The following is a 26,402-nucleotide window of genomic DNA, read 5'->3' on the forward strand; positions in this document are numbered from 1 at the left end:
TAAACCTGAGTTACTATTCATAACAGTATATGAAGCACGTGATGGATAACATATGAAAAGTCGATTCAGCCTAAAGCCCATCCAGGGTGAATCCACAGTCAATTCACAGTCAAACACCAAAGACAAGCTGAGTCGATCTCATCATACAGCCAATAACCTTGATGTTTCTTCAAGAAATTCCTGGAGATTCCTTGGATTATAGTCTTGAAACCCTCAAGGATTGTTCCTTCGCACATCAATGAGCAGAACATAAGGACAAAATCAACTGAACCTATTGACTAGTGTTGTGTGGATTAACATTAGAAGCAATGAACTCAGAGAGTTGCTTTTGGTTCTGAACCTTGGCCTCATTAACTGTGGAAGGGCTATTAGCTGTCTGCGGAAAACAAATGATCTAGAGACGGTTCTGTGATGGAAATTCCAATTTATCGACACTCGGAGTATGGGACATAGAGACTAAATTATCTTTGTACATTATAACCGTTTTATTAATTATTGTGCACAGAGACTATTATGAGAGACGCTTCAACCGCTTACACACACATAATCGTCTGAGGTGTCTCTAACTCCATACATGAACAATCCGTATATATTACATAGAAAAAGGGGTGTGGTAAGTTGTTGCCCATCGGTCTCAAGTCCATCAAACACATGCCCTTTGTTCTATCACATGTCCTGGGCTTGACACAAGGGACATGGTGTCTTCCCTCATGTGGTTAACTTTCTCAACCCTTAAGGGAAACTTAAAGCATCTAGACAACCTCCAGGTCGGCAGATGATTAACCCTACAACCTACTGTGACCAATCAAGAATGACCCCTAAGACATATACCAGATCCCTCTCTCCTACGATCCTAAAGAACAGAAAGGACTGACACCCTTCTTTGTCTAGGCAGGAGGACATGGCCCAAATACCTAATAATCCTCTGATATTATACAGACATGTGTGTCACAATCAAAGTAAAGATTTACATACCAGCCAATAGAAAGACAGACATTTCTCAAATGTACCTTAGTTCAAATTTCCATAACAGTTCCCATTAACCACCAATTGTCACATTGCCTGGTTCTGCTCTAGGTTTCTTCCTAAATTTCAGCCTTCTTAGGGAGTTTTTCCTAGCCACTGAAATTCAACACTATTGTTGTTTGCTCCTTGGGGTTTAAAGCCAGGTGTTTTGTAAAAGCACTTTGGGACAACTGCTGATGTAAAAAGGTCTTTATAAATAAATTGTATTGATTGATTGACATTATGCAGAATCTTCAATAAACAGTCAGTCACAGACAATACTAGCAGTACATTTCTAGACAGTTCTGTATTCGTTTTTTTATCAAATTATCTTATTAAGTAGGCACTCAAGTGGAGAGCCTTTTGTGATTTCATTAGAATAAGACTGCACATGTGCCACATAGGCAAACCTGGAAAAGGCCATCACCAAAGCTCTGGAGGGTTGGACCTGGCGATGACATGGTGGTCTGTGAGCATGTGGGTTGGTGTAGTGCGGGGGCGTATTTTAGGGACACAAAGCGTGTCGTGTTTTATAGTTTAGAAAGAGGACCTTGTGATCAATGCATTGCGAGCCAGGGATCTGCTGCCAGGAAGTGTTGGTGAGAAGTCCGGTTGCAGAGTTGTGAACCATTTGGGGTTGCAATTCACCGCTGAGTTCATGCCAGACATCAATGAGTTGCAGTTCTCCATTGGGGATGACACACATGCACGAAAGAAGGTTACTTTATTTCCACTGGGGATAAAAATCTACAATGCTCATAATACAATGAAAATGCACAAAAGGAATCCAAAGACCTTTTTCATCTTTTTCTCTCTGTTTTAGTTGCATGAATCTGCTCTGATTCGGTTCTGTTTGGATTCATTCAATTAACCAGACACAGAAGCTTAGTTTCTGTCAACAACATCAGAGGAACAAATTGGAATGCCTCCAAAAAGGATAAACATTTGGAATCGAATCAACCTTAACCAGACTCTAAACAACCCTTCATGTGGGGATTTCACACACATTTTCATTTGTCTTTATGAGGCTTCTTAGCATTGGAGTGAAACTAACTGACTGAAAGGTAGTTTGCAAAAAGCTTGACGGTTACAGCACATTAATGGGTTTGAGGAAAGTGAATCATTACAGGCAACAGAGTCGAACTCAGGCAGCAATGCATGTTTTAGTTCACGTGTCGTGGGTGAGGATCAGACATGCTGTGGATGTGACATGTTTTGCCATTTGTTAGCAGTCGTTGTTGTTGTTGTTTTTTGTTAGAGAACAATTCAAGCAAATGTTTGAACTAATAATTGCTGTTTTAAACTGTGACTTCTCCTGCAGAGAAGTGTATATTTTCAATGTGATCCAGTTTGACCAATTAAGCGAGCTTTTTTGCCAATCAGTAAATGTAAATGGGCTGTACAATAAACGGGCCCATCGACTGCCCAGTGTGACTACAGTGAGGGTCTTGTATGAATATAACCTCCAAAGACATCCTATGAGTGCTGTGAGAGGACAACGTGTACAGCAATGAAATCGACTGGCACCAGCAGTGGATGACGACAATTGTTTATCTTAGTGGAACTGTTTAAGAACATACAACAATTGTTGCTACTTCTTTAGGAGGGTGAGTCAGACAGAAAATGCCCGCTATATTTTTAGCATTCAGTTAATATCAACCATGTTGGTAAGAGTGCAGTTATCAAGATAGGGCACTCTGAAGGTATAATGGAAACTTTCTGCTAAAACTGGAGAATGGAATATAAATATATTATATTGCATATATTGCAAGTAATGTTAACTGAAAGAACACCACCTCATTCTCACAGTGAGTTCACACCTGTCTAATTTTGGAAACACTGAGAGCTGGCAGAGAACACGAATTGATGAGCGACCACACACTGAGTGAACCTCCTCAAGCTGGTAACTTCAGGGGACAAATATGAACTGCCCGCATGAGTAAACGGTCAAAAAAGGCAGTGGCTATTCCCGTTTCAAGGGGGGAAACCCTTCATTCCTCTCTCTAGCTAGATACTGGTTGCTATGGATCTCTGTGAAAAGCTCTCAGAATAATGGCAGAATGGCACAACCCACCTGTGATGTCAGAGCTGCAAGGCTAGCTGTTGATGCAGAGGGGAGGAGGGAGGCAGAAGCCTGTTGCTCATGACCACCAAATATCTTGCTAGTACTCTACAAGCATTGTTCTTGTGTGCAGCGGGAGCAGAGTTGGTCCGTGATGCCAGAGCAACTGCAGCATTTAGGACTTCAGATTTTCTAATATTCTTTTGTCACTTTAAGAGCTAATGACTTTGTTTTAATTAACTAAATCTCACTGCTGTTGGACGAACTGATATGAAACCACAGTGAGTATTTCATTCAATTTGGTGTTATGTTTTACTGATCTCACATGTAGCCCTATATGCTTTACGCATCTGTTTTGACAGCTTGTGTAACAATAAATGGATGTTGGTGTGAAGTGCTATTACTGACAAGGCAACGAAAGTATCTGTGGTTGCTAACCGCCCTTTCAGTCTTGTAACCTTAAGAATTGCTACTGTACTAATCACTCATTCACCACGATTGTCATCATATATTGCAAAAAGCTTTTTTTTTAATAAGTGTTAATTTTCTGAACATGTTGTATTAGTTGGATAAATGTGGAAAACAGGTATTAGAATCAGTTGAGAGCATGATGAATCATGTCAATAATTACACTCTAGCCCGCATTTACAAGTTTACATGTCTGCGTACTCACTCTGGGTTTTTTAAAGTGAAATATAAACCCTAACACTATTCCTCCAGAGCTGAAAAAAATCAGCTATATGTCCACACTGATTCCATCTATTATTTCTCCCTAATTTTATCACTCCCTCTCATGTCTCTAACAGATGTCTATGATTAGCATATTGTATATCACTCCATGGTAACAGAGTAGCAGAAATAAAAAAAATAAAAGATAGGGTAAACGTTGACTCAGATGTGAACCACATTTTTTCTGCTGCATGTTTTTCAATTGCTTGCAACAGTCGAGATGAAGGAAAGAATCTCTGGAAGTCCCTGGAAAGTAGCAATAGCCTAATTTGAAATAATTTCCGAGACCCTTAAAGGTAATAAGAGCTGAGCCAATTTGCCAGTGCTACGACTGTTGTATAACAGGATGTATCAGTAGGCACATTAATCACATTTGATGTCACCAGTACTGTGATTGTGATTTTCCACACTTAGTGGACTTAATGCAAATGTCATCTTTAGACCCCTTAATGATGTATTGCATAAGTCGTGGATCAGTTTCTTCCTTCTATATTGTAATTCATTTTAATAAGATGAATTAAGGATTTTACTGTACTTCCGTGCATTGTCATGCTCCCTATCCCATTCAGATGGAGTCACGGTCATCTGCTATTCCCAGATGTCTCCAGGAGTGGAGGACCTGAGATACGTACATGTCCCGACATGTTATTAGATCAGGCCGCGGAGTCACCATTTTCATGGCGTCAATTAGCCAAACTAACATGCTCTGTGCACCTGAGGAAAATATCCTCTGTGGTCTTGGCTTATAGTCAACACAAATTAAGATGGAATGTGTGGAGGTGTGTGATTGGAGGGCACTCTTTGTGCTCTTTGATATTTTTAACCTTTTGGCTAGTTGCAGCGTAAATTGTTTGATATCAATATACAGTACAAGTCTGCCATCTAGAATTATTTCATTTTTCTGGGGTTTTTTGGGTAATTTGGTTAAACCAATGCGGGCTAAACAGTAAAGAAACAACCTTCCAATAAAGTATGTGTATTTAAACTGACTCTACCAAGGCACAATATCATTTGTAATCTCTTTTTCTGAGACTACATTTCATTACAGTAACTTATAGTACAATCCCTGCTGACAAGATCTTATGTCTTGCAGAGGAAATGTGTTTGAGTCTCCAGCCATCCTATCAAATATTTGATCCAATACCACCGATTAAAAAAGATGTCTGTTGTCAGCCTTGGCTCAGCTTCAAACAAAATCACTTTTCCTTCTTAGCCACTACAATTTTTTTCAATCCTATTTGCTACCATGTCAGAAAAGACTACGAATCACTAAACACAACACGAAACAACATTTCCCCCTGTTTTAATTGCCTAGGGCCCAGGTCTGATAATTCCTCCAATCAACCTAAGTAGTTTTTCTGGTTTACGGTGACAAAATCTAATGAAAGACTGGATTTTTTTTTTTTTGTAATTTTCAGTCCAACTCAAAATCCATCCCTCATCTCTCTAGGGCTCTTTGATTTGTGGTTCCCTGTTGTCCCTGGCAGATCATCCCACTGAGGCCTGTGGTGGGGTCTGGTATAGCCTGGCTGCCACACAGAGCAGAGCCTTCAAACATTCTGTCCCTGCAGTGACAGGACAGACGGCTTTCTTCATTAACATCAGACGGTCTGCTCATACACATTCCCACTGGCATGTTTTTATCATTTACTGAGCAGGGCTGGAGCTATTTAAACCTGAATTAAAGACGCATGCCTGGTTTCGGCGGAGATAGGAAGGGTTGGTGCAGTGCTGTTAGAGGATAGCCTACTGATGTGTGGTAATGTATGGCCGAATGTGCACATTCTCACAGCTGAGATCTTACATAATCCTTATGCAATCTAAAGTTGTGTTCTGTTCTATAAGTGTACTTTCTAACCCAGTGTGTGTGTGATATGCAACCAAGAGATCACTGAACATGTGGAGGGATCAAGAATGTAACCGTTTAAATAAGAACCAAATGCTTAGAAACAGGAAGTGACTTAAAGGGTCATCTGAGTCCTGAGTGTGTAAAGAAGCTGGGAACAATAAGACACAGTATGTTGAGAAAATTGTATTTCCATTGACAGCCTGAGATTCTCTGAGATTTGATTTTATTATGGGAAGAAAGTCTGCACCACATAACAAAAGTACATTTCCATAGGTTTTTGAAAGCTTTCCCTAGTACACACAAAAGAAACCTAATTTAAAGTACTCAGATAGTTGGCATGAAGAGTTTTCTAGGTAAGAGTGATAGGAAAGATAATGTGGCTTTTCATTAATATTTCACTATCCAGCAAATCTAGAGTCTGGTACTGTATTGAAAATATACAATATAATACACAAAGCTTGGGTTAATTCCTTACCAGCAATGTGTGGACATCCCACAAGGAATGGGGCAAATTGGCGCCGCACTGTCCAGTTTAGGGGCAGGAATGCTCACAGTCCAGTTTAGGGGCAGGAATGCTCACTGTCCGGTTTAGGGGCAGGAATGGTTGCTGTCCAGTTTAGGGGCAGGAACGCTCACTGTCCGGTTTAGGGGCAGGAATGGTTGCTGTCCGGTTTAGGGGCAGGAATGCTCACTGTCCGGTTTAGGGGCAGGAACGCTCACTGTCCGGTTTAGGGGCAGGAATGGTTGCTGTCCGGTTTAGGGGCAGGAACGCTCACTGTCCGGTTTAGGGGCAGGAATGCTCACTGTCCGGTTTAGGGGCAGGAATGGTTGCTGTCCGGTTTAGGGGTAGGAACGCTCACTATCCGGTTTAGGGTCAGGAATGTTTACTGTCCGGTTTAGGGGCAGGAACACTCACTGTCCGGTTTAGGGGCAAGAATACTCAGTGAGTATGTGGAAGGTCACACTGTTATGACTTCTTGTGGTTGGTCAGGTGTCTACAAGCTAATTATGGTCACTGCGTTCTCCTCCAGGAATTTTTTTATTGGTCAGTATTCTCACATTAGTGAATAGAAATGGTTCATTAAAATGACCTATTTCCATGGTTCATTTTAATATACTGAAACCTTTTTTATTTTGGGAAATATTTGTAAGAAAGGTGGTTCTACCACACAGAATATGTTGAATACTCATGAAAGCAAGATATCTCCTTTATTTTTTTACTTAATGATTTCTCCCAACTTAGGAACAATGCCACCTTACAATAATTCATATTGAGTTTCAGTGTATATAAATATAATTTCAAACATAACTAAATTTCAATGTGCAATTTCTAATTCAGTATTATCAGAGAATTGGTTAGGGAAACGAACATTAGGGGCCTTATACTATTCAGGTTACCTTCAGGATTTAACTGCTGAGAGAGACAGCTGGTGCGTGAGTTTACAATACCTTTAATTACAAAACCCTAAAGTACTACATCTTCTGCTGAAATGGTTCTCCCTAAAGTAAAAATGGAAAGCATAATCTTTTGAAAATTATATTTTATGTTCAACCAAGCCTTTCCTTTGGCTATCTTACTTCCAAACTTTCGCATATACATTCCTGTCCATTTTATCTAAGATCCATTACTCATCTTTATTTATTTCTCCAACATTACAAAAACATTGTAGCAAGGGGTACTGTGGACATACATAAATAGTTTAATTTTATTCTATTATAGTTTGTCCATGCTGTAAGGCTTAAAATTATGATATTGTGTGCACACGTAATGTCCACAATGCTGGAATCGCCCCAATGCAATTGTTACTCTGGGGATTTTTTTTGTTCCAATGTATTCAGTATTTATGGAATCCACCCACTTGCATCAGAAACATTCCTTTTTTCTACTCTACAGAGTTTCTGAAAGCACAGGCCTTATGATGAAAGGTTTGCTCCAGGCGTTGATTCTTGCCTGCATTAAAAAAAATAAACATTTTAAAAGACAGACAGAGAAAAAGACAGAGCAAGAGAGGAAGAGAGAGGGAGAGATAGAGAGACAGTCAGAAACAGACAGGTCTCAGTATCTCTGTGGTCAAAAGTACATTTCATGTAATGCTACCCACTTGAGACCATAAGGTGAGATGCAATTTCTAAAGTAGAAACAGAAGCCATGTTTATGGTCATTAGAGAAGAATGTGAAACCGGCTTCTTATGTGGTGTTGTCTTGAGTTGTATACTTGCACCACACATTCATGATCAGGATGAAAATTAATTGTTTAGTGCTATGTAGACAATGCTTTGGTAAAATAGGAAAGCAAGTCCTCCGTGTATAGGAGACGTCTCTAGATGAACAGTCATCATACAACACATAGTAGTGTTAGAGAAAAGAAAAATGTTTTACAGAAACTCACAACCAAACACCTTTTACTCATTACCAAACCGTTGATTTCAAAAAAGCTAAAGAAAATGTTTATTCTGTGTGTGAACTGAACTCACAAAATATCACCAAATAAGGGTAACTGCAGTTCAACTTCATATTTGTTACATTACGAGGCTGGAAATCTTAGTAACAGCCTAGATCAGACACTTTAAAGAAGTTCCTCATTTAATTTCCAAAGTAGTTTGAGTCAAATGTTGAACCACAGATAATGCTAAAATGTATGTAATAGCCTTTCTCTATGTAAACAGTATAATCTGGTAGTGCTTTTTAAAACAGCTTAAATAGGTTTCTTGAGGCACAGTTGAAGATGCTGTGGACAGAAAAATCACAGCCCAAGCTAGTGAGTCATAAGCAATCTGGAGAGAACATACCCTGTGGCAAAGCTGCGATAGATAGCACGGCATAACGCCACACATAGAGGCACATCGACTGAGCCAGACCTCAGCCAATCTGGTGGAGGGAAATATTTATCTGGCTCTGTGTTGATTTATCTCCTCCTCAGAGATCCCTGGGCGATATCATTCTCCCTCAAGAAAGTATCGGAAGGAACAGCAGAGTTCTAACACACTACTCCAACAGTGCTGGAGAGAAGCCGTACGAGCAACCGATCAGCTAGACTCTGAAAAGTAAACGAAAAGTGCCAGGGGGATAAATCGGTATAACCTACAGCTCTCAAACACAATTCTGGACCTCAAAGCCAGTTCCACTCCATTTTTATTAAGTCCTGGGACACCAGGTGAGTGCAATCAATGATACATTGGAACTGGAATATTTCTTTTAATTATGTGAAGTTAAAGCTTTCTGGAAAAGACACCTCCCATGGATCAGACCAGTATGAGTACTGTGTTTTCCATGGCCCAGTGTGTTATTGTCTCAACGGTGGTGACAAGTTCTACGTTCAAATCATGCTATTGTTCATGACTGTCATGTTATTATTCATTACTTGAAATATACTTATTGTGGCATAAAACACCTTAGCTAGATGGAAAATGCTATGACATGATATTCCTCACCAAAGCACACTTGATGTTTCTTTACAATATTCATAATGCCAAATGAAAGTTCACAGAACTAGTCCCCATCGGATACTTTTTTGGTGAGGTCAAGTCTCTGTGCACGTGTTTTGCCTATTGCCAAGCTCTGTCGGCCAATACATTCCCATCGTGGAATCATGTATTTACTACATGTATTAACATTTTATTGAAATGTTACCCAGAAATTCTTGTTAAAGTGGATTGCTTTTATTGTTGTGCAATTTAGATGGTTTATGGTAAATATGGTTTCTTATTTACATTTGAGTCATTCAGCGGACACGCTTATCCCAATGAGGGTTAAGTGCCTAGCTTAAGGGCACAACAAACAAATATTTTCACTTTGGATATACAAACTAGTGACCTTTCTGTTATTGGCCCAATCTTTACACTTTGGCCAAAGAAGGTGTAGGTTTTAAAAATGTTTTAATTGCAACCCCTGAATGGCAAGCTTGTGAAATCTCTTCCTCCTAGTTAGCTATGCGATTGGGGGACAAGGGTTCAACTCCTGATTGCGGATTAGCCTAGCAGTGGGTGGTGCAATTAGCCAGCACCACTCAAGTTTCAGGGGTTAATAAAAAATCTAATGTGTCGGTCTTGCTTTGTCGCTCTCTAGAAACTTGGGAGCCAGTGAGCTCGATCAACGTTGAAGGCAGGAGAGTGTGTTCCTTCCGGCATGAAAGGATTCCAGTTTAGACCTTTTGATTGAGCAAGCAGTACGAACTAAAACAGCGTGTGCCTTGGAAGACACATACCTCAACATCGACAGTCTTGAGTTTGCCGGGAGTTGTGATGGGAGAAAACCATTTTTATCAGGATAATATCCCTAGAGAATCAATTCATTTGTCCTTCTCATTGGTTTACTGGATATTTAGATGTAATTGTAATTTAAATGTAATTTAGATTAGATGGAATACTGTGCACTGAAGCTAAAATCATCTATTTGACAAGCCTCTTGTAATATGGTTTTGAGTATTCCATCAAGATACAGAATGCTATTGAGAACCGCAGCAGTGGCCTATAGTATGTTTTTTTCAAGCTCTTCAGATGACTCAAGATGCAGATCATTGCAACCAAAGTGTCTATCCTCACCCCATCTCACATACTATATCCTTCTGTGAGTGAGGCTGTTTATTGCTCCCATCGGAAACCAAAACAGGCTAAATGTTACAGGGGGGCTTTGTCAGAGAGGAATGGGAGAATGTCAATGTACTCCAAAATCTCTGGCTTGGCTTGGGGTGGTTCACTCTAATGTGACAGGCGGGAAACAGAGAGAAGGCCAACTGTAATCAATGGTGCACAGTGGCTGACAGTGCAGGTGCCTAATCACCATTCACTGACCGCCACACACTCCCATGCATCCATTTTTAGACCCCCCAGGCCCCTTTCTCACCCAGTGATTGGTGGCTGAAGACGCCGGGGCTCTGACATTAATTTCTGACAATTTGCGACTACTTCTCCTTAATCACAATAATTTATGTAATTCGTTTGGACACAAGCCACTAGGTCCTCAGAGCCGGCTGATGGAGTAAATTGTTTTCCTTTGTGGTTGGTCTAATGGATGCATGTGCATGACGACAAAGCTCTTGAATTTGAATAAATCTTTATTTTCATTGTGGTATTTCTGCTTGCTTTTATGTTACCAAGGAAATTCCACTCAGAATCTCAGGAATAGTATTTTGAATAACAGTAGTATAATGACGGGACCAAAAGAATAGTAGGCATTATAAAACCTTTAAACTCTCTGGAGACTCTCTGGAATCATGTCTGTGTGTTGTTTTTCTAGTTGCTAAATGTGTTTGTGGGATTGGCAGTCATTTTACACACAACAAGATGGATTTTTATTTTTTTAAGAATCAGTGCAGCTGCGTAAAGTACTGATTGTGTTATTGTAAAACGTGTTCAGCACACACATATGTTGCACCTCAGATGCCACATGCAACCAATCCAGCCCATGAGGTCCTGAAATGTTCAGTTGTTATGGGCATGGTGCTTATAAGGCCAGGAGTTTGATTCCCACAGGGAATGCACTCTATGCACTCACTACTGGTAGACTGTTTGGATAAGAGTGTGTACTAAATGCCTTAAATGGGACAATGTACTGTAAATGCCCTGTATCCACCCTATAGTCTTGGAAAGCTACATATTGTTCATAGCGTTAGACAAACTGCTATTCAATGGATAGCAGACGTTTGCTGTCTGACAACCGTTAGCCGTGTTTACATCAAATGGTCTGGATGAGTAATTGTGTTCAAAGACATTAGGTGTACAATGGTGTAGGTGTAGTGTTGCTCCTTCTGATGACGATGATCATATTGTGGTGACCAAACTGTATGTATGTTTGTGTGTGTTGGGGGCGCGGGGGGAGGCAGATCCAGAATAACCCCACATGTAGAGGGCTGAGACGTGTTGTCCCACATGTAGAGGACTGAGACGTGTTGTCCCACCTGTAGAGGACTGAGACGTGTTGTCCCACCTGTAGAGGACTGAGACGTGTTGACCCACCTGTAGAGGACTGCGACGTGTTGTCCCACATGTAGAGGACTGAGACGTGTTGACCCACCTGTAGAGGACTGAGACGTGTTGTCCCACCTGTAGAGGACTGAGACGTGTTGTCCCACCTGTAGAGGACTGAGACGTGTTGACCCACCTGTAGAGGACTGAGACGTGTTGACCCACCTGTAGAGGACTGAGACGTGTTGACCCACCTGTAGAGGACTGAGACGTGTTGACCCACCTGTAGAGGACTGAGACGTGTTGACCCACCTGTAGAGGACTGCGACGTGTTGCTGAGCTTACTTGCCTGTGTGTATCTCTGTCCGTCAGCGCTTCTGTGTATGTACTGTCTATCTGTATTGTTATGCACAGATTCTGAAGTAGAAGCAGTGTGCCGGTGGACCTTGACTCCCATTACAACAGAATCAACTCACGTTTGGCACTGAATGAGTCTTGCCAAGCCCATACTAGTATTTTTGTTAAAAGTCCATTTGTAATTGCACCCGGTGTTCATCACAGGTATATGACTCCCCAATGTGATACATTCTAGCCCTTCGGCTTTATTGAATAGATTGTTTGTGCCTGGTAACAACCATTATTCACATTGGCAATGGCATATTTCATAATGTCACCCCCTATGTATTCAGGCCCCAGGATAATTTCAGCTTTTCTCAATAAATAATCAACATCAATGAAGTCAGGATTATTGATTAGCAAAAAAGTCATTTTAATATTACATCCATTAGACTAACATTTTACGTGCGTTACATTGGGAAATCAGCCACAATAGAGCATACAAAAAGAATAATTAAATGTGAGTGTGTTACGTTGAGGCATTTGTTCTTTTACAGTATCCTCAATTAGGGGCATAATGACAAAAAACAGTAAGCTAAAGCAAATATTTATTATGTTTGTCTTACATAGTTTTCACAGAAAATGCTTAAATGCTGTTATGCCTTTTGGGGTATTGTGGCCTAATTATAGCTTTACATATAAAAATACATTATATAAAGTTTTTTGTGGAAACTGAACATTTACACATTAGATTTTTGGGTCAAAGTATGGAAAACTATTCAGAAAAAACACAAAAAACATTTAGAAAATATTGTAATTTCAATTATTACTTTCAAGAGGAAACAACGGTTATGTTACAAAGTTTAAAGTAGATGTTATATTCTTTTTGAGCATAAAATCTTTAAGATTTCAACATCTACTTCATACTCTGTAAGCCTGAATCTCAAATTAGAAGTTCCATGTATCTGTATTTCAACACACAAGATATCTAATCAATCAATAAATAAAATCACAAAATATCCAGCGTTGCTTCAGAAAAAGTAAAAGTATACCACACTCCCCATGCAAAACATGCAAACACAACTTCAAATATTCTAACAAAGGGTACATCTGTAAGTGGAAAAACTGAATCCTTTTTAAATGCCATGAAATATATACAGGGCATTCTCAAAGGTTGTTCGTAGGCTCTGGAACTTTCTCCATCTGTGACTCTGAGACTATCCCCATCTTCCAGCACTGCCTCAAGACTCATCTGTTCAAAATCGCCTACCCCTAGCCATGCCCAATCTCATTCTCTCAATTTTCTTTGTTTTCACATGGTAAAAACAGCATTTTCTTTTTTTATGTTCCATGTTAGTTTTGTAAAGCGTCTTTGGGTCCCTGAATAGCGCGATATAAATATAATGCATTAATATAATTATTTTTAAATATGATTAACTGACATTACTTTTAATGCACACACTTTGCTGTATACACTGGTGAAATATAGTCAAAATACAAGACATTAACTAGAGCAGAGAAATGTGAAACTTTGAATTAAGTTAGCAGCTGGATACACAAATTGAATTAAAATCCTGTCTTGCTTGTACAACCAACAGTTGGAGGCACAACTTTTGAAGCAACATATCAATATAGCATATTCCACCTACAGAGTTTTGTGTGTGAGATTTTATCAGTCAATCACAACGTAGTTGCAGGGCCCTCCAGGCACTACAAACTGTACAACAAGTAGCTAAAGAAGACTGTGAATAGAGCATACATTGCAAAATACATAATGTGCGCATGGTGTGATGTGCTCCAATGAAATGTGGCCGAGTCTTTATTGAATTGTATATTTTAAGCAGATAAAATAAAAAGGCTAGATAGCCAACTGTCAAAGTAGCTGGTTGTAGCCTGCTGTGGTCAATTTGAGTGTGAGACCAACACCTCTCTCTGGTCAGGGAGTGTGTTACTATGACGACACTGAATAAACAGCTGGAGCCCAAAGTTGTACAGTTGTAGCTAGGATAACTGTTCCAACGTTGGAAAGTCATGCACTGTGGTGAATCGCTGTCAGTGGAGTCAGTACATCAGGAGACAGGGTGAAACAGAGTACTCCTTTTCCAATGTATTGCTGTTTTATAATCACAGTGCAATTTCAAGGCCAATGCTGAGACAGTTTTTCCTCTCAAAACACTTAATTTTTCCTTTAATACAGAAAAACTGTTTTCCCTCTAGCACAGCATTTTCTTTTTCTCATTGTACCAGTAGAAGTACAAAATCTCAATTATTGTTTTTTCTCCTGTGACATGAAGGCCTGAACTGTAATAAGATAGACAGAGAGAGGGAACGAGAGAGAGTCTGTTTCCCCTTTCAACTGCATTAGTTTTGCTTTTTCATTTAATTTGTGTCTGAGGAATTTCAGGACTAATGTGTATATTTACATTGCATAAGATTATAGCATACATTGTACAGCAAACTCCAAGAGTTCATAGACTTTTATTTCGGTTAAACCTGTAGAATTAATGTGTAGACTGTTAGCTTAAATTTCAGTGTCTTTTTATCCAACGTAAAATTAAGTAGCCCGGTGTAGTACCGTACTTGGTCACACATCATTTGCATGCAATGATTGCCCCGAAGTCTTCAACCCACAGTATCATTTTGGTGTGTCTTCTTTGGAGATCTTCAGATCTTCCTGCTTGTTTTTTAGCTGTATTAGCCTTCTGCCTTGTTTTCAGCAAGTGAATGTCATGCTCAAATGGATTGAGATTGGATGAGTGACATTCCACCTTTTGGCCCTGAGAATCACCTTGGTAGCTGTGGCAGTGTTTGGGTCATTGTCCTGCTGCATGTTGAGTCTCTGGGAAATGACGTTAGAAGCTTTTGACTGTGTCTTTGCTCGACAACATGCACCACATACTGTAATTCATTTGAGTCACGGGTGGCTTTTCTCCTGGAAAGTGTTGTGCGTTTGGTTTAAAACTGGGGCAGTGTCCCTACATTGTAATGGTATCCCAGGGTAGCGCTATGATCAATCTTTTTACACACAGACTCCCTGCCTTTAACAGAGATTGCCCATAGCATGATTTTACTACCACAATAATTTAAAATACAATGGTATCAACAACACTGCATTCACTCCAAACTGAACGGCATGACCAAAAGCAAAGGAGGACGACTTTGTTAGTGGTACTACAAGACAACGCTACAAGAACATTAACATTTTGGCCTGAATTGAAAATGTCAAATTCTCTATATTTTTAGGTATTGTGGTGCCAGCCACCTGTTATGGGTGGGCTTGTCATTAGCAGGACTTGGGTAGTTTAACAGAATGAAAAGGAATGCCAGGAGCAAATCCCTAGTTAAACTCTCAGTCCTGAATTGGAATTATGAATCCAATCAGAGAGAAGGTCTGAAAATTGATTTCATGCAATGATTCCTAACACATTTTTGATTACTTCTGGACAAATTAATTGAAACATTTTTATGAACCGATTTTTATTTTGGGATATTAATGTCTCCACTGTCTGGTAAATAACTGCTCCCAATAATTTTAAAAAATCAGTCGCTTTGGTATTATTATCAATAGTATGGTGCAGTGTTTCAAAACTCTTAGTACAAGACTCCAAACAGATCATACTCGTAAATCATTAAAAACAACTGGTTTTCCTTTCATTTGGTTTGTAAACATCTTTCAACACAAGACCAGAGATTCAACCACTATGTTTTTGGTGAAATACAAGTACATTTGCTAAGTCATCAAAACATAACATTCTTACAGTTAAGTCATTGTAACAATCAATTAGTCCAAGACCAAACAATGTAAGACACGTGTTTCAAAATGACTCCTTGAAGTGCTAAAGGTAATCCATTACAGTTTATTTCATTGTTTTCACACTAGGCAAAATATTTATTGTACACTTTTTAAATTTCTATCCCATTATCGAGTGTGATCAATGTAGACATCTTCTACAATCACTAATACAAAAAAGTTACTTTTACTGCAAAGTTTTTTGTCTAATCAATTGTAATAAATACTTTTTCAGAAATACATTTTATAAATGTCAATGTTTAGCACACACTAGCGTTTTTTCAGGTGTTTTGGCACTATTCACACAAGTACTGTATGTGGTAACGTTTCAACACTCTTAGTGCAAAAATCACAAATCCAAGTACATCTGACATTGACTGAGTTAAAAAAAACATTTAGAAAAACATGCTTAACTTCAGATAAGATTTTCTTCTCTATAGTTAAAATAACTTTTACTCTCATTATGCTCATTGTTCCCAATTGATCGTCACTCAAAAGTTGGTTAATATACTGTTTATATTTAACATTATTTTGTCTGCTGTGTTCAGATTGAAAAGTACAGAATCACCACCCTATGGCCATGGATTTGTATGTAATCTCTTTGGTATTCAAACCCACAACCTTGGTATTGCTAGTGTGAGCCACATAAGACCACTGCATTGCCTATGTACAATACAATACTGTCATAAACAGGACGTGATTGCCATTGCCATCCATTTTAGTAAGCAAAACTGGTAACTATACAGTATTAACATTTAAACCATGTGAACACTGGCAAGGTCTTTCAACATGGAGCAGGATGGACAGCAATGCAGAGGAATTAATCATAGAGCCCCTGGACAGAGTCAGAACTTCAAACTGAGCTGCTGTGAACCATCACAAGTACATCTTTGTTGATAAAGCAGGCTTCTACTTGGACAAAACTATACAGTGACGGCACACTATCACTGGCCAATGAACAACTGTCCATGAGCCTGGACAATGTGGGAGAAACATATTCCTGTGTGCAGCCATAACTGAAGATGGAATGGTATGACATAAGTGACTTTTTGGATCTTACAATGCTGAGGCTGCACACCTCATTGAGTTCCTCAGTGACATTGTGTGTGATGATGTTAGGTTCCACCATTCAGAGGTTATTCAGGAATGGTTTTGGGCCAATTCCTGATTCCTGACCCGAGACCTGCACCATAATCTCCTTTTCATTATGGAGGTGGAAGGTCTATGAGCATGTTACCCTCCTACAGTTCATGGATAAGCCATGTCATGACATAAACGGTTACCAATTTCTCATTTGGATTTGTAATGCCAAATAATTATTACCGCAGTGCATGGAAAAAATTATATTAATTGAGACATTGACAAGTTATCATGGCCAATGAAACTGAGAATTTTTTTAAATATAAATGTTGTAGTGCCAATGAACGGATACACTAAATGTGCGAATATATATATATATATATATAATATTGAATGTACATTGAAAGTGACCAGAGAAAATGAAATGTTCATGTGATCAATATGATCAATGTTGCTTCTTGAGAAGCCTTATGACCTGGGAGAAAAACTGTTTTTGAGTCTGGAAGTACGTGCCCTGATGCTCTTGTAATGTCTACCAGACGGCAGCAGTGTGAACTGACCATAGCCTGGGTGGCTGTAGTCTTTTATGGTGTTCCGTGCTTTCCTAAGGCATTGTGTATGGTAGATACCTTGCATGGGAAGGGAGATGGCAGCCGATGATGAGCTTCATCGCCCTCTGGAGGGACTTGCGATCATAAGCAGAGCATGACGCTGGAGCCGTGTGCACAATCATGAGTGAACAGGGAGTACAGAAGGGGACTGAGTACGCAGCCCTGAGGTGCTCCGATGCTCAGGGTCAGTGCAGAGGAGGTGCGGTTGCCCATTCTCACCAACTGTGAGAAATGGGCAACCGTCAGGATTGTTCGTCAGGATTCTTTTTTGCTGATGGATAGAATGAATGTGGATGGATACATTTTATTGATTAGTGTCATGGTAATTCTGTGCGTTTTTCTTTGAATCTAGCGTAACCAATGGCCCGATACCTCAAACTTTGGGGTAAGACATCAAACGTCAGGTACACATGAACCATTTAACTTTAAGTTGCTTGGGATAAGAGCATCTGCTGAATGGCTGAACTGTATTGATTAATGACTGGACTGTATTGATTAATGACTGAACTGTATTGATTAATGACTGAACTGTATTGATTAATGACTGAAATGTATTGATTCATGACTGGACTGTATTGATTAATGACTGGACTGTATTGATTAATGACTGAACTGTATTGATCAATGACCGGACTACATTTGACTTGTAATACAACCGATATGCTGTTGAGGTGTCGGGGCAGGGTGACCTCAGCCGGTGTCCTAAAGCCTATGGTGACACAGAGAAAGAGAAAGCAGCAGAGCTAATGAGAGCGTGCTTAAGAACAGTACCCTAAACAACATTTTATTCTGGGCCTCCTCACCCCTAGCGGTCGGGGGCCTTAAGTGACCGCTTATTTTGCTTATACCTGGAGCCGGCCCTGCCAGTACACCACGTTAAGAATCATAAATAGTATGCTGTGGACACTAGATAATGTAGTGGCTGGCACACACAACACACACACAGTTCTGTGCACTCCAGGAGCAACTCAGACACCCACATACAGTCAGTTCCAATGTTCTTGGCCACCTTGTCAAGTTTTAAATTAGTAATAAAAATAGTGAGCTAGCAAAGTTTATTTTATACAGTCCTTTTTCTTCTTCATCATAGCTACCAACATTTTGGATCTGACTGTACACGAACACACGTATGTTTTGGTGCTGTGTACATGTGTGGGGTGCGTTTGTGTTTATTACTATCCATTGAACCTTTTGCAACTCTGGCAAAGTGAGGACATTTTATAGGCCCTGAATATATATAAAAAAAACCTACTGTTTTCAGCTTAGGGTTAACGTTATGATTAAATCTATCCTATAGAGGTAAGGGTAATGTTTTAGGGCTGGGTTAGGTGTTAGGTCAGGTTTAGATTTAGGCTTAGGATTTGGTATTTAGATGATACAGTTGGGTTTAGGGATATTTTTATTTGACTTTTTAAGACTGGCTCAGGCTACTACTAGATCTAATGAACACATGTTGGTTAACACTATCAACAGGGTTCTCTTGGTCGGTCTTTGGCCATGGTTCAGATAGCTGGCTAGTCTACCAATTGGAAATTTGAAAATAAACATGGCTAATGAAATTGTCAGGTAATTAACTGTCTGAGATCACAAGAGAAAAACAACTGTTCCTCAACCAAAGAAACATTTCAGCTAGCATACTATCTTTTCTATTCTCAGTGGTCTGCTGTGGCTCGGTTGGAATGAGCATCGTGTTTGAATTGCCAGGGTTGTGGGTGTCCATGTGTTTACGTTTGGATTAGGCCCTACATACATAGAAGGTATTTTCTTGTACTTTTCTTAGAATGGACTCTTCATTCTTCCCTAGAAAGCACTGCATTTGTCACAGACCACAAGGTTTGCAGGCAGGAAAGAAAGTAAATAAAACAAAAGTGCCACTCAAATATATTTCTATACACAAAGACCAAATTTACTGCAATGAACTACTCTTCTCATGAGGACATTCACAAGATACATCATGTCAAATGAGTATGTTTTTTATATACTAAGGCCTCACATTAAATTAATTCTGGTTAACAATGCCCATCTCAAAATGGGCTCTGTTGAGAACTGCCTTGGACCTCGTTAACAAGACAAATACGGTTAGCTTATTAAGTCAGACATAATAATTAATTGCAAGTTTCTTACTGTATATTAATATAACTGAACAGAATCCCCACAGACACATTGTGAACTGAGCGGCCGGTCTGTAATAACGTTGCATACTGCATGACCAGCATCAGGCCCAACTCCTCCCATTTGGGTGTAGCTTAAGGAGAGTTCTTGGCAATAACAGGCACCTATAACATCTTTATACAGTCACCGATTATCTCACCACACTGGAATTTTGCTTTGCCTCTGCCTCAACACAAACACAGCAGAGCTGCCTGAACTCTTGTGGCAGCAGATATCTTAATATAATCATGTAATCCTGATGTCTCCATCCTAAACATGGGAATTGTTGTCCTGGCAGGTAGAGTATTTTAAACAAACTGTACTGAGAATTCATCCTGTCATCCTTTCACCTCCCCAGTCTGGTAGTTGTTTGTATATGCCATTGAGTCCTCGTGGTCCAAAAGCAACCCTTAACAGATTTCTGTAGAACTATGAAATAATAAAACTGTGAGGTACAAAGATGCAATTTCAGAAAGAGGAAGCAGAACTTCCTCTGGGGAAGCTACATTTCGCAGGTGGAAGTTAAGCTTTGGGGGGTGGGGTGCTGTTTATCTTAAAGAATTGTGGAAGCTAGGGACGATCAAGAACAGGGTTTTATTACAGAGCTAAATACTTACCAACTTGCACTTTGAACTTGGATAAACTTCACATCTCTGTAACTCTCTTGCATCTTCTGTGAGAGCAGGGGCAGAGCCTCCAAATCAGCCGTCATTTTGAATAAGTACATTTTCTGGTTTAAGTGTATGACGTTCTTTAATCTGCCTCTGATGATCCATTTGTTAATTTGATTTACAGTTTACAGGACTGTACCCAGTACATGTACCCTTTGCGTGTAAGATGATATATTTTTGTCCTTCCTGAAGGTAAAGGTCTGTTTGTGAGCTGTCGACCACAGGCATGTGAGCACTGGCGTCAGTCCGTGTGGAGGTGCTATACAGATAAAGATGACTCTGCTGGCGGGCGACGGCTCTGACTACGACTACAGTGCCCTGAGCTGCGCCTCCGATGGCTCCCTCCTCCTCCTACCTCAACCCCCACCACTGTCAGAGCAGGAGGCCCTCAAGGGGGCTTACTATAAACGTGCCCAGCTCCTCCCAGAGGACCCGGAGATCCTCCACAGCGCCTCGCTCTCCGCCGCCCGTAAACTCCATGCCATCATCAACGTGGGTGGGCTACGTTATCAGCTACCCTGGACCACCTTGGAGGACTTCCCCCTTTCCCGTCTGGGCCAGCTCCGCCTCTGCAGCAGCTTCGACGAGATCATGCGCGTCTGCGACGACTACGACGTCGCTCACAACGAGTACTTCTTCGACCGCTCGCCCTGCGCCTTCCGCACCATCCTGACCTTCCTGCGTGCCGGAAAGCTGCGCTCCCTGAGGGAGATGTGTGCCCTCTCCTTCAGGGAGGAGTTGCTCTACTGGGGGGTGCCCGAGGAGAACCTGGAATGGTGCTGCCGTCGCCGCCTCATCCAGCGGGCGGAGGAGTGTGACGATCTGGAGCGGGCTGCGGAGGAGGATGATGAAGAGGAGCTGATGATGGACACGAGCAGCGGGCCCCGCCGGTACAAAGCCCCCCTGGCAACAGAGACCAGGATGGGACATTGTATGAACAAGCTGAGGGACATGGTGGAGAGGCCCCACTCCGGCCTACCCGGGAAGATCTTTGCCTGCCTGTCAGTGCTGTTCGTCACCATCACGGCCGTCAACCTGTCCATCAGTACCATGCCAGCCATGAGAGAGGAGGAGGAACAGGTAGGAGAACGTCGTTGAGGCTACGAGGCCTCAGCACAGGGCAAACTCTAGTGTCACATGAGAACGGCTGCGTGTTACATGGCTGCTGGCAAAGAGCCGTCGCAGAAAAACACATAATTCCATGACTTGACTCCTGCATGTTGTATCTGTATAGTGAACCCAGAGGATAACGCATGAAAGCATGAAAGAACTGGAGTCCAGGGTAGCCTTCCTCACAATATGTTATCATTGTTTTTTAAAGACCACATTAAAAATCCAGGTTAACAAAAAAATATGTAAATCGCTAAATATTAAGTAAAGGTCAACAGTTTTTAACCCTCTTTCTCCTCTAGAAAGCCTTCAAACTTTTTTTTTTCCCACAAAGGGACTTTATAGCAGCCCTGAAAAACTGTTTGGGATGTGAATAGTTTATAATTAAATATCTGTATAAAACAGAGGAATATCAAAACCTGAGGGCATTTATCAACTTAAATGAATAATTGATTGTGTGCAAAGGTTTAGAGGAATCCTCTATATCCTCTATATAACTTTTAGTTTCATACATTCTTCTTCCCTTTGGTGATTTCCTGGCTTCTGTTGCCAGATAAGAGTAAAATAGATTGGAAATTAGAGTTACTCAATCACACACACAAACACACACAAAATGCAATTTTCTGTGTTGCATTGTAAGTTCAGTAAAATCGATAAATTTTAGCCTCAGTTATCTAACCATAACCATTATGGAACATATTTTAAAACTGGGAGGGAGGCTGAATGGCACAGCAGTCAAGTCATTACCTCACAGTTAGCTGCGTCATTGCAAGACCAGGGTTCACATACTCCTTATGGAGAAGCCCAGGCGTTCCACAGAGGATGGTGCAGTGGGTCAACACCGTCCAGGTTTTTGGGGTTGCCATGTCGAAGTCTAGTGACTCTTATGTCATGTTAATGTAGCGTAATAAATTAACAATATATGTCACATCAAGTAGACATATGGGTCATGACAGTGTTAGCAAAATATTATTACAGGCAAACGACAAGTAATGTCAGCTGTTATTACATGTTTTAACATGGTTATGATGGCTTTATCATATGAAGTATTACCAGCAGTTTACGTGTAGCTGGCATCAAATTCAAAATGGGCATTAACTTTTCCAAAAACATTAACATTTCTCAGTTTCAACATTTGATAGTTTGTCTTGATAGGTTGTCTTTGTACTTTCAAATAAATGTAGGGATACATTATTTGCACATCATTGTATTCTGTTTTTATTGGTATTTTACAATTTTTGGAAACAGGGTTGTAGAATAGACTCAAAGACCAATTTTACTGTATGTGCTTTCAGTTGTTTAACAAATGATTATCTGTAACTGAAATGTCGTTTATAAGAGTAAGAAACATTTTAAAACCCATATCATTTTTGGAGAGCTTTTTCTAGTGTTAATAATATTGGATTTTTTTAGGTTTTGGCTATCTGTATAAATCAACATCTGTACACTTACAGACTACAAAACTTCACTAAGGGTTTTGATAAATGGAGTCTATTTATGTAACGCCCTGTAATCAATAATTTGAGGCTTCAAGAATATCGTTTGGAATACCCCAATAACATCCCTTTAATTTTCAGCAGCACAATAGCTCTCTCTAGTGTCTAACCACATCCTTGCAACAACAAAATGTCCAGAATGGAATTGATACAAAAGTCTTCATACCCTTTGCCAGGCTACCCATTCACATCTCTTCAGCCACCAGTCTTTCTTTCCTCTCTGCAATGAGTGTGGATTTGCTTTCCTCCTAGACATCATTTAAAATGTAAACATTTTATATCAAAACCACCTTCTGAAATGTCTATGTTTTTCAAAGGGGATCCAACAGACAAACAGGGGAATAAAAAACAAATGTATACGACTGTTGTTTGGTACAACTGCCCTCAATTTGATGTCAGTAGAAATGTCGTCTAAGACGGCGGTCTCCGACTCTGTCGCAGTTGAGCCACAGTGTAACTGTAAATTCAGAGTCATCAGATAAACAGCCTTGGGCCTTACGGGATCAATGGCAAACAACATGGTCGCAAGAAGTGAACGCACAGGTGCTAAACAGTGTCTCCTGCTTCTTCCAGGGCAAGTGCTCCCAGATGTGCTACAACATCTTCATCGTGGAGACGGTGTGCGTGGGCTGGTTCTCCCTGGAGTTCACCCTGCGATTCATCCAGGACCGAGACAAACTGGCCTTCCTGAGACGCCCCCTGAACCTCATCGACGTGGTGGCAATACTGCCTTACTACATCACCCTGGTGGTGGACAGCTACCAGGGCCAGAAGAAGATCGGCTCCGGCAGCAGCTACCTGGACAAGGTGGGCCTGGTGCTGCGGATCCTCCGGGCCCTGAGGATCCTGTACGTAATGCGTCTGGCCCGGCACTCCCTGGGTCTGCAGACACTGGGGCTGACGGCGCGGCGGTGCACGCGGGAATTCGGCTTGCTCCTCCTCTTCCTCTGCGTGGCCATCGCACTCTTCTCCCCGCTGCTCTACCTCATCGAGAACGAGATGGCCGCCGGCCGTGAGTTCAGCAGCATCCCCGCCACCTACTGGTGGGCCGTCATAACCATGACGACCGTGGGCTACGGAGACATGGTTCCGAGGAGCATCCCGGGTCAGGTGGTGGCGCTGAGCAGCATTCTGAGCGGGATCCTCCTCATGGCGTTCCCAGTCACCTCCATCTTCCACACGTTCTCCCGGTCCTATGTGGAGCTGAAGCAGGAGCAGCAGAGGCAGCTGCAGAGGCGGACTCACTTCCTGTTACGGAGGCGGATGGGCGGGCTGGGGAGTGACATGTCTCTGGAGAGCGACTACCCTAGTTGCAGCTCATCTGAGACCAGGAACCAGGAAGACTGAGGAGGAGTAGGTGGGAGTGGAGGAGAAGGACGGCGAATTAATGCGCACCTCATAGATGGAACGATTGAGGAACACACAAAGTTCGGGGTCAGGGCTTTACGTGTCAATGGGGAACAAAATTACTGGGGAGGATGAACGAAAAGATCAAGGACACAAAGCCGGGTGGCGACCGAGAGCCAATCTGAGAGAGAACTGAAGGCTTAAGAGGGAAATAGCAACGCTCTGCTTCAGTTTTTTCTTATCTTCTATGGTCATCTTTATCTGGTATAATGATTGGTATTATTATGTATTATGGCATGAGTCTAGAAATGTTCACCAGAAACCAGATGATTGGCCACAAAATGTCAGAAAGAAAGTTATAATATATAGTATTAGGTCTTTGACATTTTGTTCCTTAATAACAATACATAATATGTTGTAAAGTAATGTTAAAAATCAAATGGACGACTGCATTGTCTCTATGCGTTCTGTGATCGAATCTTATACACATTTTTATGTCTCAGTTATGATTCGTTTGTCCAGTCCACACCTAGTAAATTTATTAGAGAGGCTCAGCACTTTTGGGGATGTTTATGCAATTTCTTTGTATGAAACACAAGGAACATCTACAAGAAATATCTATAAGTATTTAACATGTGCACCATCTCTCACCTGTATTTGGAAAAGCATAGTAATTGTTGTGTCTCTTACATTAAAAGGTTTTTGCTGTTGGTTGCAAGCTAAATTCTTTAAAAATGTCCCTGCAGCAGATCTGCCTCATGCAACCAGGTTATTGTAAGGTTTTTATTTTTCATTTTTCCCCCTCAAAGATTTCTGTTTGTTTTTCAATTGAATTGAAAATGTTCTGATATGATTTATCTTTGTCTCATTCTTTTACATCACAAAAACCTGGGTTTTTCACAGGGGTGTGTAAACATTTTATATCCACTGTATAAAAACAGCCCTGATAATCTGAAATGACACTCAGTCATGAGTGTATTTTAATCACATTACATTTGTGACATCAATAAGTGAGCAAAAATGTCCATCTCAACATGAATATGATATAGTTCCAGGCATATTTGTTCTATAACCACTTACACAAAAATAAAAATACAAAAATACAAAAGTATTACTTTTTTGACTGCACCGAGCCTTTAGTAAACTTTAAACTTTTGTTCAAAAATACAGCATAAACCCATCTATTTTAGAGCATTTTCATTGTTTCACACGAGAATCTATTTGTCTGTAATGACTATTCCTTTAATACACACCAGCTGGGAGCACTTCATTAACAGTCTATAGGATTGCCTTTCCAGATGTATATCCTAGTGACAGTGGAATGTTAACATAGTGCATGGATGAAAGACCAAGCCATAAAATATTGGCAAAGTTTGCAAAATAATGCCTTTAAGCATTAAGTAAAGAGGTATTCTTTGATTGTGGAAAGATAACTATGCATTTTTTTATTGCTGTTGTTAACAACACTCATTAATAGCACAAATTAAAATAAAATAAATATCAAACATGAAAATGTGCTCTGGAACGAGGCACCAGAAGCATGTCCTAGTAGTCTAAGTAGCTACCTCTAATGTACATTTACTGTTAGAACATGTGTTTGAAAAACATAACAACTGATTTTCATACATTTTCAGAACCACCTACAAATCTTTATTGTCAATGTCAGGAGAACCCACTGAGCAGAGCAACAATAGATAGCTTGACCTGGCTAATGTTAGCGACACGCCTGTGAACTGTACTGTTGTGTTAAGCGCTTGCCTCGTCCCGTACCCTTTGACCACTCTGGGTTATCTGAATTGATTTGCTTGTGACTTTCGTCACTATATCATTGGGTATGATATAGCGAGGTATGATACAGCCAGTTAGCCTTTGGAAAGGCTAACCAGCTAGTTTGCAGCCAGGAACAGGACTTACTGGACTTTCGGAGGCCCAACTAGTCAGCCATCTAGGCTTGTGGTAATCATGGCTGAATACTGACCAGACATTCACAGGACACGCCCTTTCCTCCAGTTGGCCCACATAAATTGAACAGTGTTCTCTCTAATGTTAAAACTCGATAGTGCGTCCGCAGTTGTGCACATGTTCTGTGTTTCACCGACATTCACCAAATTAGCCCACCTGGGCGCACACTCAGAAGGGCAGGGACATGATTTGGATGGTGGCTTTCTGAGTGTTCGCACTTTTCGGTGTCCCTCGCGTCAACCGCAGAGAGCGAGAACATCGGGGACGACAGGAGCTTTTCAGCTGTCAGACTGGGAGGG

At 40.7% G+C, this 26,402-nt stretch overlaps 1 protein-coding gene across 6 annotated transcripts; it reads left to right on the forward strand.

The window, feature by feature from the left end:
- Positions 1 to 3,166: 3,166 nt before the first annotated feature.
- On the forward strand, positions 3,167 to 24,965 carry kcng1 (potassium voltage-gated channel, subfamily G, member 1). 6 transcript variants are annotated; one of them, XM_020051459.3, is made up of 4 exons: positions 3,167 to 3,348; positions 5,247 to 5,404; positions 20,381 to 21,268; positions 23,368 to 24,965. In XM_020051459.3, the coding sequence occupies exons 3-4, from the start codon at positions 20,462 to 20,464 to the stop codon at positions 24,139 to 24,141; spliced, it is 1,581 nt and encodes a 526-aa protein (XP_019907018.1). In that variant the 5' UTR covers positions 3,167 to 3,348; positions 5,247 to 5,404; positions 20,381 to 20,461; the 3' UTR covers positions 24,142 to 24,965. The 6 variants fall into 6 exon arrangements, with proteins under 6 accessions (XP_019907018.1, XP_019907017.1, XP_010873461.1 ...); XM_020051458.3 differs by lacking the exon at positions 5,247 to 5,404 and adding an exon at positions 8,567 to 8,800; XM_010875159.5 differs by lacking the exon at positions 5,247 to 5,404.
- Positions 24,966 to 26,402: the final 1,437 nt, after the last annotated feature.

The sequence above is a fragment of the Esox lucius genome, chromosome 12 (genome assembly GCF_011004845.1).
Source record: "Esox lucius isolate fEsoLuc1 chromosome 12, fEsoLuc1.pri, whole genome shotgun sequence".
NCBI lineage: Eukaryota > Metazoa > Chordata > Actinopteri > Esociformes > Esocidae > Esox > Esox lucius.

What these genes read in the sequence shown, in the direction of transcription:
- kcng1 (XM_020051459.3), top strand. Translation starts at nt 20,462, where the DNA reads ATGACTCTGCTGGCGGGCGACGGCTCTGACTACGACTACAGTGCCCTG. An exon ending in TGAGAGAGGAGGAGGAACAG is followed by an intron (nt 21,269 to 23,367) that starts GTAGGAGAACGT and finishes TGCTTCTTCCAG; the next exon opens with GGCAAGTGCTCCCAGATGTG.